At 44.0% G+C, this 22,332-nt stretch overlaps 1 protein-coding gene across 1 annotated transcript in view; it reads right to left on the bottom strand.

The window, feature by feature from the left end:
- Positions 1-22,332, bottom strand: part of LOC124775509 (histone-lysine N-methyltransferase SETD1B) — a 1,200,073-nt gene that overhangs the window by 984,426 nt on the left and 193,315 nt on the right. Inside the window, exon 2 of the mRNA XM_047250341.1 lies at positions 11,014-11,077. Coding sequence (XP_047106297.1) covers positions 11,014-11,069 — 56 coding nt within the window. The 5' untranslated portion in view covers positions 11,070-11,077. The remainder of the gene's footprint in view (positions 1-11,013; positions 11,078-22,332) is intronic.

Raw genomic sequence — 22,332 nt, 5'->3', positions numbered from 1 at the left:
GACCACAGATAGAAAGAACTGGTAATATATATACAAGTTAATAAAAGAAATATGCAATGAGACGTCCAAAAGTGATACTTTCATTTAAGGACAATAATTACACGAGGTCACTGCGTGTTATGGTGGTTCCCGAAATATTAGAGAAGGTGCGACATGGTTCTTAATAAAGTGTATGATCACCATGGACGGCAATTCATGCTCTGTAACGTTTTCCCATGTTGGCCACAAGGCTGTACAGAGTTCTTGTGGTACGGCGTTCCAGTACTCCATCAGCGCAGTTGACAACTGCCTGGTGCCTGTGGACGCGCTGCTGTACGTCTCTCCATTACTTCCGACACGTGCTCTATGGGATTTAAGTCGGGAGAGTGGGCAGGCCACTCCATTCGCAGAAAACTGCCTTTCTCAAGGAGCTCCTTCAATGAGAGGCATTCTTTCATATGTCCAGATGTGGGAACTCGTAATGCACCCAGGAGCACTGTTGAACATGACCATTTTGGCAGACCATGTGTTATGATGTGGGGAGGCACAATGTTGCATGGGCGTACTGACCTCCAGATGTTTGAAAATGGTATATTTGCCGGTCAAAACTATTGTGACACTGTGCTACTTCCCACGTGAGTCTTTTAAGGGCACATCCGGCGGAAGTGGAGGAGCGCTTTGAACGACAGAATATTTGGGGAATGGGTTGGCATGGCCGTTCCGCTGATTTAAATCGCATCGCACATGTGTTAGATTCTTTGCAGAGATGTATTGGAGCACTTCCACATGCACCGATGACCAGCCAGTGGTTGTCGACAGCGCTGGTGTAGGAATGGAACTCCCCACCACAAGAACTCCTTACCAATCTTGTGACCAGCATAGCAGCACGTTTAGAGCACACATTGCCGTATGGTGGTCATACATCGTATTAAGGACTATCTCACCCTATTTGTAATGTCTAGGAGACCCTCATGAATTGAAGTGATTTCAGTGTCTTTGAATAAAAGTGTCATTTCTGTTCGTTTCGTTGCGTATTTCTTTTAGTTACCTTCTGTAGTATACTGTACCAGTTCTATCTATGGTCCAAGTTTCATCGAGCTATGTTGCTTGCAGTAGACATCATGCGACAATTACGTTCGTCCTTAAGTTTTGCACACCACTGTACATCTAGTTAAATCGGTTCTCTCGATCAAATCCTTCAAATTTCTACCAGTGGCACAACTTGAACTGTAGACGGTGGATTGAATGGCCGGAGTCCATTTTCATTGCCTTTCCATTTGTTAATATCAACTGCAGCGAACAGACGACTTACAGTGTCCGCGGTGTCATCACCGTGTGTTAGTACATGAGAAACCGTCAGTCCTGTGTTAAGTTTTCAATAAGGTCATATTTGCATGAATAGCACACTGTGATGCTTTTTGGAACAGGTCTTGAGGAGAGGTAGTGTATTACTGAATAAAATATTTAAGATGCTGTTAAAAAAAGTACTGTTGCTCATGTTCTCTCAACAAACAAATATTCAAAAAAGGTAATCTTTTTGGTTAATGTCCCGCGCACCCAAGCAGGTAAACAAGATTTAGATTCAGATGGCCCAAGCACTAGTGGACTGAACATCTGAGAGGAACAGTCCCCTAGACTTACAACTACTACCATGCCCAAGGCAGGATTCGAACTTGTGACCGTAACAGCAGCGCGGTTCTGGACTGAAGCACCTAGAATAGCTCGGCCACTGCGGCCGGCAAACAAGATTTACCTGACACATTTTTTATTTTGTTTCTGAACAAAAAGTTATTTTGGTTGCTCAAGATAAAATGGACACCCTGTATTCTGGACACTGAGGGAAGTTCACCATGGCGATGACAATGAAGAGAAAAATAGCCTCAAAACTGCTTTTTCCAATGGCTCATCAACGGACAGCGCACTGCCACATGCAAATTCATGTTCATGAGCAATCTCGTTACAAACTATTGAAAATGACACATCAAAACGAAATGCGCACAACTGTTCACAAACGTTCTGACGACAGTAATAAATTAGCAGACATAACTTTTTAATCTGTGCTCACATCTGGATCTACAAATCACTATGAGGAGCATGGAAGAGGGTACGTGCAGCTGTACCAGCTACTAGCGCTTCTTCCCGTTCCATACACGTATTGATCGCGGGAAGAATGAACCATTAAACGCCTCTGTGCTAGCTGTAATTAGCGTAATCTTTTCCTCGCAATCCCTACGTCAGCAATACGTAGAGGATTTTATACGAGGGTAGTTTGGAAAGTTCTCTGAATCACCAAGAGAGGTCAGCGCTAGTGCAACGAGTTGTTCACGTGATATTTATTGGACTGTTTCCTGTAAACACGTGCCACGTCAGTGCTCTTGGAAGAGAGCTGTGGCGGTAACGTGGCTCTGTTGTTATTCCCGCATAGTAATTTGCGAAGACGGAAAAAATTGAGATTTGAGCAGTGGTAAGTACTTTGTAAAGAAAGATATGAAAGTAAAGGACATTCATGCCAATTTACAGATTACACTGAGGGACTCTGCTCCTTCATATTCAGCTGTTGCCAAGTGGACAAATGAATTTAAATTTGGTCGGGAGAGCTTAGATGATGATCTTCGCCGGGTCGGCCATGATGTGTCACTACTCCAGAAATCATTGCAAAAGTGCGCAAAATGGTCACAGAGGATGGCAAATTGAAAGTGCGTGAAATTGCTCTTGCTTCTAGATGTCATCTGAAAGGGTACATCACATTTTAACTGAAGAATTAGAAACGAAAAATTATGTGCAATATGGGTGCCGCGACTCTTGACGCTGGATCAAAAACGAATGAGAATGGACATATCGGACATTAGGAGAAACGAACACGATTTTTTGCGCCGTTTTGTGATCACAGATGGAACTTGGTTGCACTACTATACCCCAGAGACAAAGCAACAGACAAAGCAGTGGAAACATGCAGATTCTCCGCCACCAAAGACAGCGAAGACAATTCCTTCGGTGGGAAAGGTCGTGGCATCAGTGTTCTGGGATATAGGAAGGGGGTTCCGTTTGTAGGTTATCTCCCCACTGGGCAAACAATTACTGGAGAATACTATTCTAAACTCCTGGACAAATTGCAACAAAAGATACGCGAAAAAAGGCCAGGTTTAGCAAGGAACAAAGTCATCTTCCATTAAAACAATGCGCGCTCGCACACATGTGCCGTCACCATGGCAAAATTACTCCGAACTAAGATATGAATTGTTCCCGCACCCGTCTTATTCAACTGATATGGCTGCGTCTGACTTTCATCTCTTCCCAAAACTGAAAATATTTCTTGGTGGACGAAGATTCACTTCAGACGAAGAACTGATAGCCGTAATTGACAACTATTTTGCTGCCCTGAAGGAAACTCGTTTCCGACATGGGATCAGGGCACTGGAACATCGTTGGACCAAGTGCATTAATCTACAAGTAGACTACATTGAAAAATAAAAATATTTTCAGTGATGTAAGTACCATTTTTCTATTCCGCTCCGAGAACTTTTCAAACCACCTTCGTTTTAATAGATTTCTCACAGACAACTTTCTCAACAATCCTGTAATCCGTATGACACTTAGAAGCGCAACCTTCTTGTCTGAAACTTATAGAGGTGACTTTAGTTTTTAATTCGCTTACTACACCGAGACTTCGAGGTCGGGGTAGGGCAAGTCAGGCTGCGTTCTGAATACTTCCACAGTGGGCGCTGCGGACGAGAGCGAGTGACGTGAATTGTAAGCAGGTAGCGGCCGAGGCAAGGCGAGCGCGGAGTCCGGCGCAGGTCGGCGGCGGATATTGTTTCGCTGATAACAAACGCGGGGCATTAATCTCGTGCTTTTTCCCGTGCGCGGCCGCTGCCATATTAACAGCGCCATAAATCTCGGAAAATACGCCGCAGCCGCGGCGGTCAGGGAGGTCCGCGGCCGCAGAGCGACGCCACGCTCATCCGCTCGCGCACTCCCTCATTCCAGGCGAATCCTGCCCTTCAGTACTGACACGGAATGGGGAAGAGGGCGTCAGCACTGTGTGACTGTGATGCTTTACGATCCCCTGAGCATGTGGTTTTCAGAAGCCCTCCCCAGTTGGAAGCTAGAACGCATGAATCCCCTCAGGCTGAAACACACTACGAAGGGTTTTCAGCAATGCAACACACATTTTTGTCTCGGCCCCTTTCGGCTGGAAAAATGCGTAATTTGATGTGGGACATCTTGCAATATTCCTGCTTCAGACCCTATAGTTTCATGAAGTTTTGATAGCTGGTGGTGCTATATGTAGCCCTCAAAATGTCATCTGTAACGGAGGTAGGTTCCATGCTGAGAGCTGTCATTGAGTTTCCTCTGGCGGAAAAACAGAGCACTGCAGATATTCATAGACTCCTGTAGAATATCTATGGAGACCAGGCAGTGAACGAAAGCACGGGGAGTCGTTGGGCGAGGCGTCTGTCATCATCGCAGTAAGCTCGCTCATGCCTGGCTGATTTCCTGCTTTACGACCGGCCACATGCAGCTGTGACTCCTGCAATATTCGAACATGTGGACGCTCTCATTCGAGGTGATCGACAGATCACAATCAAACACTTCACTGAGCAACTGGACGTCTCTGTTGGTAGTGCTGACACAATCTTCCACCAATTGAAGTACTCAAAGGCATGTGTCTGTTGGGTTCCTCACCGCCTAATAGAAAACCATAAAGAGCAACGGGGGAGCGTATGTGCTGAACTGCGAGGCTTATCTTGACAGTCTTTTGTCGAACATCGTCCCAGGTGAACAAACACGTATTAACCAGTTACAACCGGAACCAAAACTGCAAACCATGCACTGGTGCCACACTACCTCTCCTCCGAAGAAAATGTTAAAAGCTGCATCCCACCCGGTAAAGTCGTGTCGACGGTCTTCTGGGACTCTGAAGGGAGTATTTTGTTTTATGTTCTCCCTCATGGTGCAACGATCAACTCTGAACTGTGTCGCGCTACACTCAAGAAATTGAAGAAACGACTTCAGCGTGTTAGTCGCCACAAAAGTGCAAACGAATTTCTCCTTCTCCATGACAACGCAAGGCCTCACACAAGTCTGCGAAACCGAGAGGTGTTCTCAACCTTCATTGGACTGTTCTTCCTCATCCACCTTACAGCCCGGATCTCACGCCTTCCCATTTTCATCTGTTTGGTCCAATGCAAGACGACCTCCACCGCAAGCAATACGTGGTTGATGGTGACGTTATTCATGCCGGAAGACGATGGTTCCGACGTCGACCAGTATTATGGTGTCATGCAGGAATACAGGCCCTCCCAGTAAGGTGGCGTGAGGCCGTCGCATTGAATGGAGTTTATGTTGAAAAACACGAATTTGCAGTCAAAAGAGTGGGGAATGATATGGTGTGCTGGAGTCCTGAAAAAAAAACCAACATTCTTCCAGAAAAAATGTGTTGCGTTACATACTGAACCCCGTTTATATTAACGAAGAATACTGAGACCTTAACCTTATTGAAATGACTGCTTCTGTGCGGGCACGACAGCATCGATGAACTTAGAGAACGACATTTTTTTCCGACAAGCTGTTACTTACAACAAGTACTTTATTACCACTGCTAACTAGTTCGGAGAGTTTGCTTAACACTGAAGATTATGCTGTTATTATTTGTCTGTCGGCAAATTTCTGAGAGCGCGGCGCTCTTGTTGGGCGAAGTGGTCTTTGCCGGAACAGACGTGCAACTGCCCTACAGGCACACCAAAAATCAGTTGCCGGTTCCTGTGTAAGAGTGAAGTACACCGTATTGATATACGTCGATTTTCTTCGAGTGATATTAATTATCCGCGTCAATCAGTTGAGTTCGTGTATTTAGTAACGTACGTAGTTTTTCAGAAGTGATCTAAAAGCGTACTACATCGCAAGAAACTGTGCACAATACGAAGAAGAGATATTTGGGGAGTAAAGAGCGTTCGGTCGTCTCTAACGAAATTATAACTTATACTAAAGAATCGACACAGACAGATTTGTTGGATAATTTTACCAGTCCGAATCAAATGACTGCAATTTATACAAAACCCAGAAGTGATACAATAGGAGGATTTAGAGAAGAACGCCAAAATAAAGAACATTGTTTAGTGGAATAGCCAAGAAAGATCGCTAAAATTTTGGAAGGAAACTCATGGTCGTGGAAAACTTTACAAAGTAGGTATTTCGACAAACGGTGGATGACTACCACATAAATTCAAAAATAATGCCGACATTAAGCAAGTTATTGATTGCTGTAAAATAAAAGACCAGTTTGCCTGAGCAGAAACATGTTTTGCACAAGAAACTGCGTGAAATGCGTTATTTCTGGAAGATATCTGTAAGTGAAGGAAAGATTCTGGAGGAGACAATTGATGTAATCGACTGACGGAGACGAAGACAGGAAGGCAGGAAGTTCTTTTATGTCGACGAAACTTGTGTGTATCGTTTTACCTCTTGACAAGAACTCATGGAGCAGTACACTGTTCAAATCGAAGAACACACAGAGCGTAACCCTTCCATTTGACCGCAATTGTGAAACTGTTTTCGGTTTTGGCGATGCAGAATGCCTCCTCTGGGACGACTAGGCCTCAGTTTCAACACTATATTAGTCAGCTCTTTTTTCTTCACCTGTTGTGACTCGTTTCAGTAGGTCCGTATCGTTTTTGTCTTCATCTAGCGACTCCTGAGCAACTTGCTGCTTTCGTTTCAAAATTCAACAATTTCGGAACAAATTTAGCCGAAACACGAGAAATAATTTCATGGCATGAGCCAGTTGATAAGGCAACATCATCAGCGACAACTCTGATTGTGATTTGGCGATAGCTCATAGTCAGTTCTTGCACTTTTTCGACGATTTCATCGATCGATGTGCTGGTTATCTAGGGCACTCCTCATCTAGGACGCCTTTACGACCTTCTTCGAAATGCTTCTGTCAGTCGTAAACCCTCTTTTCAGTCATAAGAGCCTCACAGAAGTTATATAACATTTATAAAAGTTCGATGCACTTAACCCCCCTCTTATATAAAGATTTTTATACAATGTAAATAATCGCCGCTACTATCAAAACATGTTACTTTTTTGACAGCTGACAATCGACTAAATATCATACATGCATAACATTGTACACACATTTTTCAGGCGTGCTTACCAACACAATGACAAAAAAGCCATGTGAATAGGTCTAATACAACACGCGAAATGACCATTTCCCCGTTACTTTTTGAACACTCCTCTTGTACTAAGAATAGTTGCGCTTCAACTCAGCCCGTCAAAGAAGGTTTTATCTCTTAGCGGAAACAAAACGAAGGAATAAGGCTTTAACTCTAGGGAATAACTGCGCTATATTGTGCTGAAAATCCCGCTGGAATATATGCACCAGTTTAGGGGAAGATCGTAAACTACCACACATTCAGATGAACACGCATTCTGTTCTGATTTTGTAGAAGATGTATGAATCCTGATTTACGACTTATATTCCCACGTTAACGCATTTTACTCTATAAAGGTGCGTTTCAGAAGAAGGCGATCGTCTTCAGTGTTAGGTATAGTGTTAACTCTTACACCTAAAAATGGATGCTACTCGGACCTATCTGCATACTGCGTTGCAACTGATTTAAAGCGACCCCGCGGAAGGGCCGAGATAACTTTGCCCAACAACCTGTACAGCCTGTAGAACCACTTTGTGACGCATCTGGGTAGGCAGAGTGGGAGAACTCGGCTGCTCGCTCATGAGTTTACCGACAGGCTATAATTGTGCATGGAAAGTAATTTCTGTTTCATGCAGCTGACGAAAATGATGTATCAACATGGATTGTGCGCTTGTGAATTGCCACACACTCCGAACTAGCTATTAAAGTTAATACAATATCTAATTTCAAATAACAGCATGGTGTAAACGGTGTCGCTGTGTGCTAAACTTTGTAACAAATGACATGTCTAGGAACGTTCACAAGACATTAACGACTATGACACAGGCTTAGGTGCGAGGTATGTTGACAGTGCGGGGAGAGGTGAGGGAGGGAGGGAGGGAGGGAGAGGTGTTGATAGGGAAGGAGTCAGTGTTGTGCTGTGACGTCACATGAGTGACCATGACCAGTTAAAGATGCATGAATACAAGTTAATAAACGCTATTTTGGGAATATAAATACATTAGTGGGTTACATATTTAACTGCAAAGGATTGTGATGACTCAAGTTTTTGTCGAGTCAGATAATGACCGGAGGTTTAATGGCATTTATAATAATAAATGTAACGTACATAAGTAGCACACAAAAAGATAATAATATGGTGGTCACAAACAGTATGAAAAGCTTATAAAGGTGTTGGAGGGGAGATTGTGCTGAGAAATAAGTGTTGTGAAAAAAAATCGATACATTGCGTTGTTTCCGAGTTATTTATCATTGAAGTTAGCCAACCAGGTCGTTGTGAGCGCAGATTCATGCACTTGCACGCGTTAAAATGCGGTGAGGCACAGACATCTGTGAGTCCGTGAGTTAGCACTTTATGTGCTCATTACCCGTTAAAATGTACCTTTTCCGGAAGTGATAAATTGAAAGTCAAACGAAGAACACGTATGGCGACACCACCCCTGATAGACTGCTTGAATTTGCGCACGTGACGACCCGATTGGCTGAGTTCAATGCTAACCACAACAATTCTTTTCTCCCTTCTTACATGGCGCGGCTTCAATGTCCCTTCCACTCTCTGCGGTCATAAGACAGCGTGGAGTCGAATTCATGATGTGCCATCCTCTTCAAATGCCTGTGTACTTGTGCCGAATCACAGGAAACTCATTGGATGTGACAGTTCATATCTATAACCAAAGAGGACAGAAAAAAATGAGTGTGTTGTACTGCTGAGTTGTTCATTTTGTCATAAGAATTTACGTACTCTGCTGGCATGAAGGGGCGTTATTATGTGTCTTGATGCTCGTAATCTGGTCTGGTATTATTTTGGGTAATGTAGACGGGTATAACTATTGCAACAAGTAAACAACCCAAATGGATACGATGAATGTATCCTGGCGCGATTAAAAACTCCCTCTTGCACTTTGTACATAAATTAAAACAAATATGTGTCTTACAAGGCAATTACCTGTTTTTAGCTGCTTTGGTACTATTATCCCAAAACATTAAAACCTTTGGTACAGTTTTTCAAAGTTTGGACAGGAAAGGATTAACAATTATTTCTCAGCAAACTCCCCTGAACACCCTTACTAGCTTTTCAGACTGTTTCTGACCACCCTGGATAAAACATGCACAGATTTGAGCTAAATTTAGAGCTACAAAACTACAGGCTAATTGGCGGGCTGTTCGTACGTAGGAATATAGACAATGCTATGTAGTGATAATATTTGCGGAAAATGTACATGCTTTGCAAATGCAGAAGAGTCTCCCACTCTGTGCAAGCAAAATTCTGGAAATAACGAGATATCCGCAAACTGAAGGGTATCAAAAAATTCCACTCAAGGGGAAACTAGAGTAGTAACTAAGTCCGATCATTTTTTATTTCGTTTTATGAATTAATTGTTTTCCATTTAATTTATGTCTAATTAACTATAATTTTTTGTATTACTTATTTTGAACTTTTATTGTGTTTTTGAATTTAAGAACTAAATTGTCATCGAAATGTTACACATTTGAGCAACGGTAAGGAAAGGCGAGGAAAACATTGAGATTCACTTTTAGGCTACTTTATCTGCTTTTCTACTGAACATCCTGTTGTTTAGCACGTTATCTGTGTTACTCATTTCGAATTGGAAACTTCCATCTTTTCTAAGACAAATGAATCTTTTACTGCTAAAGTGGGCGTCATTTACGACGGCGGCCAAGTTTAGGTTCGTTCTGCGCATCTGACGTCACAAAACACAGTCAGCCAATGAACAGAGAACGACGTTGCCAGAACACGACTGCAGTGCAGAGCACGGACGAGTGGCTTCAGTTTTAGAAACGTTCAGACATAAATAAAGTAATTGAACAAAAGCAATGTCTTGAAAGCAGACTTTCTTTTATAGAAAGTTTGGAAAAAGCATTCTTTATACCAATTACTTCATATTCTATTAATTAATTAAACCAAACAAGCAATAAGCCTCCTAATTCAGGCGATAGCAACGAAAGGTGTTTGCATCATTCTCACTAACCGCTTTCTCGCAATAAAGAACAGCGGTAATTGTTTATTTCCTATTGTACTTCGACGAAACGTGAGTAATTCATAATCATACCAACAGTGTTTGTCGGTATTTTGCGTGATATTTTAAAGTCGTCCGGGAGATATATTGAACGATGAGCTGCGTTAGCGTAATGGTTAAACGGTATGGCTGCTAGGCGAAAGGTTCTGAGTTTAAACCTTGATCGGTGCTTAATACTCGTATTTTCTTTATTTTAAAAATAATATCGAAGTGTCTTACTTCATGAATTTTATTCGTTTGAATGTAATTTTTTGAAATTTCTAGTGGGATCTAAAAACGACCATACGGAAAGTATACGCTATGGACTTTTACCCCTGCAAACTCTTCAAAATTTCGTGCAATGGTTTACTACATCTAATGCTGCACAATAACTGCGTTGAACATCGAAACAAAATTAAGTCATTTATGGGGGGAAGGAATCAGTCAAGAAGATGTGTAAAAATCAAATTTTTGGGCCAAATAGTTTTTGTGAAATCGAATGATAAAGTGTGTCAAAGCAGTCGAAACACCATGTGTCTGCACAGGCGAGCAGTGCAATGATGGCAAAATCGCGCACATCGCGGAATGCGGGGAGCATGTCTGTGTAGCAGCGAAAAGGGTTAATGCGGCCGTGGTTGTTTTACTTCATAAACTGCACGCTCCCCCCCTAAATGTAAGTTTGCGAACTATAGTATGGCGCTGCTTCTCTTGGCGCGTACAACTGGCAACGCAGCAATTTCCCGCATCTGGGCGGGCATGCGCGAACCGCCAAGATAAAAGAATTGAACTATAGTATAGTCTCTGTACTGCTAAGAGAAAATTAAAAAAAAAGTGAAGGCAAGCGAAAGTGTACTCACTCAGCAGGTCCAGAGCTGTTCTTGGCCCGCCACCGAGCCATGCCCGCGCGGGCCATGGCGCCACCTGCAACAACAACAACACACTGCCGTTACAATGACACACTGGCGCCAGTGGGACACGCGCGCTTAACCCTGCGACGTAGCGCCGCCATCTCGGCTCCGCAAACCGTGAAGGGCCAGCAGCAGCAGCAGCAGCAGCAGCCGCACGTAATATCCCGTGTCCGCAGACGCGGCTGCCAGGACCAAGCGAGCGTGTCTAACGGCACACGAGTTTCACACCCGCACATGTGCTCAGCCAGCCTGTTATTGTCTCTGTCTCTGTCTCTCTCTCTCTCGCTCTCTCTCTCTCTCTCTCTCTCTCTCTCTCTCTCTCATACACACATACAGACATACACAGACGCCGCATGTAGTTAAAGACTCTCAATAGAGCCGCCCCAAAATAGTTATTAAAAGATATTCTTCAACAACATATTACAGAATTTAAATTATCAGGAAGTATTCGGAATTTTTGCAGCCGGCCGGTGTGACCGAGCGGTTATAGGTGCTTCAGTCTGGAACCGTGCGACCGCTACGGTCGCAGGTTCGAATCCTGCCTCGGGCATGGATGTGTGTGATGTCCTTCGGTTAGTTAGGTTTAAGTAGTTCTGAGTTCTAGGGGACTGATGACCTCAGATGTTAAGTCCCATAGTTCTCAGAGCCATTTGAACCATTTTTCTTCTTGCAAAGCTCGCAGCGATCCGCACTGCACTCAGGCTTTTGACAGGTGGTCAGATTAATGTGACTGCACAGTGGACTTCAATAGCTTCAGCTAATTCAGTCGGTGGATGTCCATTATCACGAACACGGGTTTCTAGCGCTGATCTACAGGTCTTGTCCAGTTTTAAGAGATCTTTATGGTTCACCGCATCTGTCCAATATATTTGGTGTCATATGATGTGCACTTTATCTGGGACACGCCTAATCTGTCGCAGTGGTTGGATATATTCTTCATATAGTGATGCACTTTCCGTCCCAACAACTTTTTGGTTCAGAGGAAACTCTCACGTTAAGCGGCTTCATAAAATAAGCTATTTTTTGTGAGACGGCGCCATTGTACTGCAACATAGCTGTGTTGAGTTCACCCTTTCCACCGGGTACCCATTTCTCAGTGCCCTTCTGTATCAGCCTACCTAGCAGATTATCCCGGTAACTATTTATTAGGTTTCACCATTGAAGAACTCTCATTTTGGACAGGAAAGTACGTTAGCTGGGCAGAAATGGCGGAAGGTGGTGTGAAACCGCGGGACACGAGATGACTGTGGGATCTCTAGTGTACAAGCGAGAGGCAGCAACGCGTCAGCGAACGGCATTAGCGGCCTGTGTCGCAGTAACGGCCGCGATGTGGGCTGTCGGCTTTTCTGAAGGCGCGCTTTTCTCGATCCCTCGGGCACAGATTCCCCTCGAGCGAAGAGTGGCAAATGGCTTTTAGGCGCGACGTAATTTGATTTGCCTGCTCTCCCAGGACCGCGTCGCTGGCAGTCGGCGGCTCTCTCTCAACGACCGCCTCCAAGTCTCGCTTCAAAAGCTGTTTCTCGTGTCGCTACTGCACCGGAGCGGCTCATACGCCAGTTTTTAAACTCACACAGTCTCCAAACGCCCGTGTGAAAGGTTTATGTATTAAATGAAACGATATTAAATCACATTTATGTGCGATACACAGTCTCTTGTTTACAGAGATTGGGTTATTGAGAAAAACGCGGGCAAGCTAGTAGGAAAGAGTCGAGTTTAGTCGCAGCCTTGTTCAGTCGTGCCGTTGTGAAGAGAGGGTGTTGTATAATGGTGGAGTGATCTGCTTGGATGGCAGATATGCTGTACAGAATTTTCTGTTTCAGACAGTCCAGGATATATAACCTGTGGATGACATTTGGTTTTTGATATGATTGTATTAAGAAACAGCACTTCAGAAAAGGGTAATTATTCTGAGTTTGTTAGTTGCAAGCACGTGCTGCAAGCTATCTGTTGTTGCATAACAGGTCGTACACCGTGTGATTTTACATGTTATACCATACTATTTCAGTTTTGTTACTCGTCCATTTTTTGTGAATTTCACAAAAGAATAAAATAAAGAAACAAATAAAAATATGTAAAGAGGTACAGATGTATATCTGCAATGTTATTTAAACTTATTGGTAACTTAATAATGATAATAAATAAGGTATGTAACAGGCTGTGGATGTATTTTAAATTAAACTTGAAGTGTGTTTGATGGAAGAAACAAGAAATGGCAGTTTGATTTAGATGTGATGTGATGTGATTTATACCTTCAACGAGGGTGGTTTGAAACTTCTCGGAACGGAGTAGAAATAAAGTACTTACATCACTGAAACTTTTGTTATTTTTCAATGTAGTTTCCTTGTAGATTAATGCGCTTGGTCCAACGATGTTCCAGTGCCTTGATCGCATCTCTAAAATGAGTTTCCACCAGCCCTGCAAAATAGTTGTCAACTCCGGCTATCAATTCTTCGCTTGAAGTGAATCATTGTTCACCAAGAAAAACTTTCAGTTTTAGGAAGAGATGGAAGTCTGACGGAGCCATATCAGGTGAATAAGGCGGGGGTGGCAACAATTCATACCTTAGTTCGTGTAATTTTGCCTTGGCGACGTCACATGTGTCCGGCGCGTGTCAAGAGTCGCGGCACCCATCTTGCATATAATTTTTTTCATTCTAATTCTTCAGTTAAAATGTGATATACCCTTTAGATGACATGTGGCATGCGTGAGCAATTCCATGCACGATTGAAAAATCGGCACTTTTGCAATGATTTCTGCAGTAGTGACACATCTTAGCCGACCACTGCGCGGATCATCATCTAAGCTCTCCCGACCAAATTTCAATTCCTTTGTCCATTCGGCAACAGTTGAATATGAAGGAGCAGAGTCCCCCAGTGTATTTTGTATATCGGCATGAATGTCCTTTGCTTTCATACCTTTCTTTACGAAGTACTTAATCACTGCTCGAATCTCGATTTTTTCCATCTTCGCAAATCACTACGGGGGAATAACAACAGAGCCGCGTCACCGCCAAGCTCTCTTTCAAGAGCACAGACGTGGCACTTGTTGACAGGCGACAGTCCAATGAGTGTCACGTGAACAACTCGGTGTGCTAGCGCTGGCCTCTCGTGGAGATTCCGGGAACTTTTCAAACCACCCTCGCATGTATATGGTTACATCTGTCACATATGTTCCCTTGGGTGTAGTAATACTTAATTAATAATGTATTGATTAATTAGGTTTCAACAAATGAAGGGGTTACAATGTGTTTCAGAGCTTTGGGTAACAATGGAGATTGGGGAGTTAATTTAAAATGTCATAGTCATTGCACCAGGTGCGAGGGCTCAATAAAACTTCGAACCAGTCACACATGGTGTAGTGAAAGAAGAAGAAATGTGATATCTTCAGATACTGTTACATGCTGTAAGTGGTATAACAACGAACTACAAAAAGAGTTACATTTTATGGTTGATTCGATTTAATGTCGTAGAACCTCAGGTTACTTTTGCTATGTTTGTATGTTTCTCTCGTCTTCACTTCCTGTGTGTGATATATCATCCGATTCAGCGTGTGAGTTTGCATCTGGGCCGTTTACTATGCACTGTTGATCTGTCATTTGTGGAGCCCGTCTTATTCTAGCGTATGGTCTCTCCTGTTTGTATGCGGCATGTACTGCTTGCGATTCTTCATCTGCGACGTTTATAGAATTCCTGTCATCTTGCCTGCGTATTAGCTGTCCTATGTCCTGGTTCCCTAAACTCGGTCTTATGTGTCCTAGGGCATCGCAGATAAGCACTGTCTGTTCAGGTGTGCCATTCTCACCTCAGGCCCAAGTGTAAGTCTGTTTTTGTACTTAAACTTTCCGTTTCATCGATTATGTCTTGCCCAGTTATTTCTCATATGTTGTCGCGTCCTACCATGTTCAGCCAGTATGCCACTGCTCTGTGGCGAATTGTAATATCTATAGGGAAAACGTCCAGTACTACACACAATGCCTCAGTCGAGGTTGTGGCGAAAGCCCCCGAGATTCTGAGTATAAAACTCCTCTTGTTTTCAAGCGTACCTAAGCATAGTCGATGTGCCGAAGCACTAGCCAAGAAACTAGTTATTGACTCAAAAAGTGCTGTATGATAAGCCCTCATTGTCTGCAGGCGTAGTCTGTTTCTTATAATGTTTCGTCTTTTAAGTTGATGTATGAGTTTCGTCGCTTTGTTAGTTGTTAGTCTGGTATGTTCGTTAAATTCTAAACGTTCGTCAATATAAATGCCAAGGTATCTTGTCATAGCTTTCCTTTTTACAAATGTGTTGTTTGACTTCACAACTGGATTTATTTTCAGTGAGCCTCTTAGAAGTAAATAACAATGTTGCTAGTTGTTATTGTGTGTTTGTTGGTCGCGCACCATTCACTGATGAACGTGAGCAGCCATGTGGCTCTACTCTCTAACTGGGACCTGGAGTTTGCAGATACCACGACCATAAGGCCATCTCGGTACGCAACCAAATGGTCCAAATGGCTCTGAGCACTATGGGACTCAACTGCTGAGGTCATAAGTCCCCTAGAACTTAGAACTACTTAAACCTAACTAACCTAAGGACATCACCCACATCCATGCCCGAGGCAGGATTCGAACCTGCAACCGTAGCGGTCGTGCGGTTCCAGACTGTAGCGCCTTTAACCGCTCGTCCACTCCGGCCGGCTCGGTACGCAACCACCCAGTTTGCAATGTCGTTGCCTCCTAGTGCAGTAGTGGTTCTATGGCTATGTCCCAGAAAATCGGTTCTCATATGGAGCCTTGCGGACAACCCCTTGTTAACCTATTTATAACCTTTTGGCGATCAGTCTTCCATTCCACCATCCCACTTTTACAATAATCTCTAAGGCTGTTGTACAGAGCCAGTGGGATATTCATCTCCTTAAGTCTTGCAAACAGCACCGGTCAACAAACGTTATCGAAAGCACCAGCTATGTCAATTAGGATTGATCAGACAATATATAACTCTCACAGGTCACATAAGTGGCCTCCGAGGTGTGTCAAGATATAACGTAAAATGTCCCAGCGTAATTTCACCAAACGCCACGGCAAGAAACTGGCTTGCATTGCACAGAAGCGTGAACATATTGTGAGAGAGCTATAAAATACTGGCACATTAGGTGTACACCATTTATGTGGGTTTGCGGAATACAACACAGGGAGAGTTACAGACACCAAGCATACTGCAGTCGACATCACATCGGTATGGTGGACAGTCAACTCGCTGAAATAAAACCTATTCCTGAAATCAAGTTTCATTACCAGCTGAACGGCGCGACAGGAAATTAACGCGCGAAGACTAATCCGCTTGGGGCTGTTAGCTCGCACGCCATTACGATCACGGCAGCTGCCACTCACAGCGCGTAGACGTAAAAAGCAGACTTTCCTGGAAGCCTTGCGGCGGTTTTATCGACACCGGGCACGTCTCGGTGCTCCGGATCACGTGTCGCATAAAACAGTATATCGCGGCGGTAAGCGGATGAGCGTGAGGGAAACGCCGAAGCCGCAGTAATTCGCGGGGGGCAGCGTAAAGTTGGCGGCCGTGGCTGACGTATCGGCGGTGTGCGGTGACGCGCGCTTCCCATCAAGCCAGGTAATTGGGCGTGCCGCCAACCTCGCGGCAATAAACTCCTCCCAACCCACCAGCCCGGGTATTCCCCCGGCAGCGGCGAATGCAGGGCTGCCACGGTCGCAGCTAGGGAGGAGGCGGAAGAGGAGGAAAAAAATGTGATTCCCCGACGTGGAGGGATGGGGAAAGACGCGCCGTCCTGAAGGAAGAGACGCCCCAGTAATGAAAATTCTCGAAACGTCGAGAGCCAATTTATTACTTTGATTTATAGCGACAAAAATATATCGCCGCACTGTCATTTCCAAGGTGAACAGCCGCTACGTAGGAACGTCACTTTTACGAAGAACTGAGAAAAGTTTTTCTGGATGTATAGGATCTGATGCATAAACAACGTTCCGTTTAAGTTTCCAATTTGTTTTCTGCTGAGTTTCTGACAAAATGAACCTATTTTGGCTTCTTGCAGATCCGATTATTGGAATGTTATAAAACTGTAGGGTAAAAATATCAAATGAGTACTGCAGACTACGCGGAATTTTCAGGATTTTGATTCCGTCGCATGATGGGAATTGGTTACAGCGCTCTTCCATTTAAATCCTCAAGTTTCTTTACCAGACATGTTAGATATAAGGAAGACATCTTGGCTCAGTTCTCCTAGAAGGCGATAACTAAAAAACATAAATCTGTTGGCGAAATCAGACAGGAAGAAAACATTCGACTCCTACGTTTATGTGCTGCCAGCAAACTACTTACAGCAAGAGAACGCTTTTATTGACTTATGCACATACATCATTTTGATCGCGAATTTTAAAAAGAAAGTTATACCCTTGTTGCCTCTAAATTAACTGATTAAAGTGCGCGGAAGTAACTAGTTGTAGGATACAGAGGTTTCTAATTCTACTTGAATGTAATTACAATAATTTGAAAAATGGCGTAGGTATAAAAATTGTGCTAAAAAACATACCAAAAAGAGTCAATTCCTTCATTTTAAACCTCTTATGCCGTTATTGCAGAGAATCATTGGTGACTGGAACAAGAAAGTGGGTGAAGCGATAATGGTACAAAACTACCATACGCCACACACCGAATCGTGGTTTGCGGGGTACAGATTTAAAAAAATAAAATAAAATAAAATGAAAACAGGCGCGAGTAGGAGTCGCGCTGAGGGTGCGTACAAACTTAATTATGTGTGTAGATAATAGTAACAATAACTTCATGTTGATCAATGGCCTTGTGCAAGTCCTTCTAGCGAAATTGCTTCTGCAACTTGCTTGTGCCTTATCTACCGCAGTTATGCAGTTATCCAACTGGGGAAAGGAAACATACAATTTAACCGTCTGAGTACTAGTGTTCTCTGCCTGAAACCACCAGTACCAGAGACTTAATTTGTTTTACGCATTATGATCATCGAAGTTTCGAGATGTGGGAGAGTGTCTAGGAAAAATGCGAAACTAGTTTCAAATTTATCTCATGAAATGATGATGGTTGAAAACTGTATGACCCAGTGGCTCCACAGTGAAACCATCCACTTATAGCAATTGACTGTTTACTTATAACAGTTTCTTCTTGTATTCGTTGTTCACTAAGACAATAAGCGTTAATTTTGTATAAAAAATTCAAATTATGTTCCAAAGTGAAACCATCGCCTCAAAATAATTGATTGTTTACTTTTGCCAATTTCTTCTCGTATTCGTTTCTCACTATGACTATAAAGGTCAATTTTATGGAAAATCTTAAAATTAAATTTTTATATTGGTGGGACCCAAGGGTAAACGTGGAATCCGAACCACATGTTGTTTCGGGGGCTCCTCGCATCGCTGAGAGGGGGCTAGGTTAAAACGAAGAGTGATCCGGGTGAGATTTGATTCCGCGGCCTGTCGGTCTCCATTCACGCGTCCTACCGCTAGATCGCCAGTCCCGGTACGTGTATAGATAGTTCATAAAATAGGTTTTGATGATTTAGTTTATGAGTATCAAATAACGTGAGATAAATGGCCACAACTTTTCTTTTGATTGGGCTAAGTTTCGTTAGAAGCTTAAATTTCTCACGCCGCTAAGGGTCCATAGACCTTAGTATGCCACACAAATTTCAACTCGATACCTCTATCCTTCCCTGAGAAAAAGGGGTCTTAACAAACAGACAGACAGTCAGACGACCAAGTGACCCTATACCGGTACAGTTTATACTGACTGAGGTACGGCACCGTAAAAATGAAACGACTTAAGTGCACTGCGGCCAGACTTCTAGTCTGATACCTTAACCTGTTTCTCCACCGCCACTGTTCGATGGTTGGCGCTCTCGTGTGGTATTGGATTGGCTCCTAAACTTTGATCCGGGACCTCGCGGAAAGGCTTGTGAAGCTCATCGTGCTGTATAGCATTCACTGAGGTGACAGCAGTCAGGGCATACTCCTAATATCGGGCAGGACCTCGTTTCCCGGGCTTAGTGCTGCATCTCGACGTAGGATGGGCTAAGCAAGTCGTTGGAAGTCCCCTGCATAATACTGAGCTCTGCTGCATCTACAGCCGGAAAATCGTGAAAGTGTTGCCAGTGCAGGATTTGAAACGTCCCCTTAGAAAAATTTATGAATGACTGTGCTGGTAAACCTCTTACGTTATTTGATTTTCAAACAGCTGAGCAAAACTGAACGTACTCAGACATTTTTCTCTTTACTTATTCTGATCAACACTAAACTGACACACAATATTTTTAGCGCAACGCAATCTGACTTTCAATAATCCCTACAAAAGAATGGCCCTATCTGACAATAACCTATACCTTTCATGAATCACTTATCTCACAAAAATCATCGTTACTCGAATTACTGCAATACAGCGAGCGCCAATACTGCCAGCTAAATAAAAGATTCTAACTACTGAAGACACTAACTACTGATAGGCATAGTTAGCAAATGAAAGATTTTGATACGGAACAAACAATGTATTTACCTTAATAATGTTCAAAAGTCATCATATATACAGGGTGTCCCAGCTATCTTGTCCACCCAAAATATCTCTGGAACAATAACAGCTATTGGAAAACGACTTTCACCGGTATCAATGTAGGGATGGGACCCATGAATGTACATATTTGGAAACATTCTAAAACGAAAGCGTATGTGTATTACAAATTTACCCTTTCTGATGGACACACGTCCAGATCGTCCGCTCTCAAAACTCTGCCATCTCTCCCCCCACATCCACCACTGCTGGCGGCTCACCTCCAAATGCGCAACGCTACGCTCTGTTCACATCCAACTGCCCAACACTACAATAGCAAATACTCCAACAATGCAAATCAGCCACAGACTGCACACAGCACAGTCAGTGATTTTCATACAGAGCGCTACGTGGCGTTGCCAACATAAAAACCTAAACAGCCTACTTACAGATTTTGTGCATGAACTGACCTCTCGATTACGTCCCATAAATGGGATTGATATCGGGTGATCTGGGTGGCCAAATCATTCACTCGAACTGTCCAGAATGTTGATCAAACAAATCACGAACAATGGGGGCCCGCTGACATGACACCGTTGTTTGGGAACATATAGCCCATGAATGGCTGCAAATGGTCTCCAGGTTGCCGAACTTAACCATTTCCAGTCAGTGATAGGTTCAGCTGGACTAAATGACCCAGTTCACATCATGTAAACACAGCCCACACCGTTATCAAGCCACCACCAGCTTTCACAGTGCCTCGTTGGCAAAGTGGACCCATGGCTTCGCGTGGTCTGCGCCACAGTCGAGCTCTACCATCAGCTCTTACCAACTGAAATTGGGACTCCTGTTACCAGGCCACGGTTTTCCAGTCGTGTACGGTCCAACTGTTGCGGCCACGGGCCCACGAGAGGCGCTCCAGGCGACGCCGTGGTGTTAGCAATGGCACTCGCGTTGGCTGTCTACTCCTGTAGCCCATCAACGTCAAATTTCGCGCACTGTCCTAACAGATACCATCCTCGTACGTCCCACGTTGATTTCTGCGGTTATTTCACACATTCTGCTTGTCTGTTATGACCGACAACTCTACGCAAATGCCGCTGCTCTCGGTCGTTAAGTGAAGGCTGTCGGTCACTGCGCTGTCCGCGGTGAGAGTTAATGCCTGAAATCTGACATTCTCCGCGCAATCTTGACATTATGGATCTTAGAATATTTAATTCTCTGACGATGCGCCTAGCTCCAATTATCATTCCCCGTACACAGTTTGTTTATTTCCGACGTGCGGCCACAATCACGTCGGAAACCTTACCACATGAATCACCTGAGTACAAATGACAGCTCCGCTACTGTACTGCCCTTTTTCACCTAGTGCACGCGATGCTACCGCCATCTGTACATATCGCTATCCCTTGACTTAAGTCACCTCACACTATTTATTACTCCAAGTATCTACAGCAAGCGTGAAAAATGTAATCGAAATCGTAACGCGTTCGGTGTTCGCTTCCCGTCGAAGTCAGCGCACAGCCGTGTGTTGGCGAGCACCGCGGCTCGTCCGCATCCCACTCGGTACCCACCAGGAGTCAGTGACTCGACCCCGCCGCCGTGTACCGTTACGGCGCCCACACTGCCGCCGTCATTTCTCTCGGTACGTGTTTGGCAGCCGCGCAGGCTCGATATTAACGCCTAATGAGCGACGCCGGCTCCAGATACCGGCATGTACCGTTGCGCGCGCTCTCTGTACACGGCGCTGGCCCGAGAAATCGTGTCGGGAACACAGAGGCGCTCGGCAGCCGCTCTCGCGCAAACGAGTCACGACGTGGCGTAAGATACGAGCTTTCTCGACATAAATGGAGCTGACGCGAAAGGTAGCGGACCATTTCCCCTTACTGCGACTAACTAGTAGCAAAAATGTCGGTGAACAGAATACAATGAAATTGTGTTCCTCTCTTTTGCTGACTATTAGTCAACGGGTAACTTTATGTACAGCAGATTGCGTGGTCTCCAGGTCGTGCTCCTTGCGTATTTGTGTGCTTACAGGTTCGATATGGAAGTGTCAAAGACCGTCCGCTATATATCACATGGTCTTTATGAAGGTAACTCTCACAGGATGTCCACAATTAAAGTTCGAGTTCCAAAACGCTGTAGAAAGAAAACCGCTGCTCAGAATGGTGGCAAATTTGAATAGCCTACTACTGGTGCAGGGGGAAAGGTCACACTGAAAAAAAAAACCGAAAATTTTACTAATAAATAAGCGTCAGAATATGAACACCAACACAGGCGCGGCACACGGCTGTTCTCAGTTTCCGTCAGAGGCGCCCAACATGTCTACCTCTTTAAAGGATCGCGCGCTTCTGGCAAAGCTCTTTTAACTGTGGGCCGATAACCGTGCAGAACTTTTGGATACTCAAAGGCATAGAAAAATGCATTGCTAAGGGTCTGGACAAAATAATTACAAAATCCGAGAAGACCGCTTCTTTTGAAGTGCATTGTCGCAGAGGTAGGGAAGCAGTTAATTCAACGTTTGTTGATGATGTGTCCAGAGCAGTGCAAATGGGATGGAGCAGTGGTGTGTAAATAAGCATTGCACGAGGAATTGCCTCAAAGTTGGAAATGCCAGCGAGCACAGTTCATAAAATTATACGGAACATCCTGAATTGCTATTCATATAAAATCACCCATGTTCAGGAATTGCTTCCTCCTGACTGCCAGCAAGGCAAAAGTTCGCTCTGGAATGTCTTGATCGCATGGAGC

This window comes from Schistocerca piceifrons, chromosome 2, assembly GCF_021461385.2.
Source record: "Schistocerca piceifrons isolate TAMUIC-IGC-003096 chromosome 2, iqSchPice1.1, whole genome shotgun sequence".
NCBI lineage: Eukaryota > Metazoa > Arthropoda > Insecta > Orthoptera > Acrididae > Schistocerca > Schistocerca piceifrons.
Note: the sequence above shows the minus strand (reverse complement) of the source record. Positions and strands in the feature narration are given on the sequence as shown.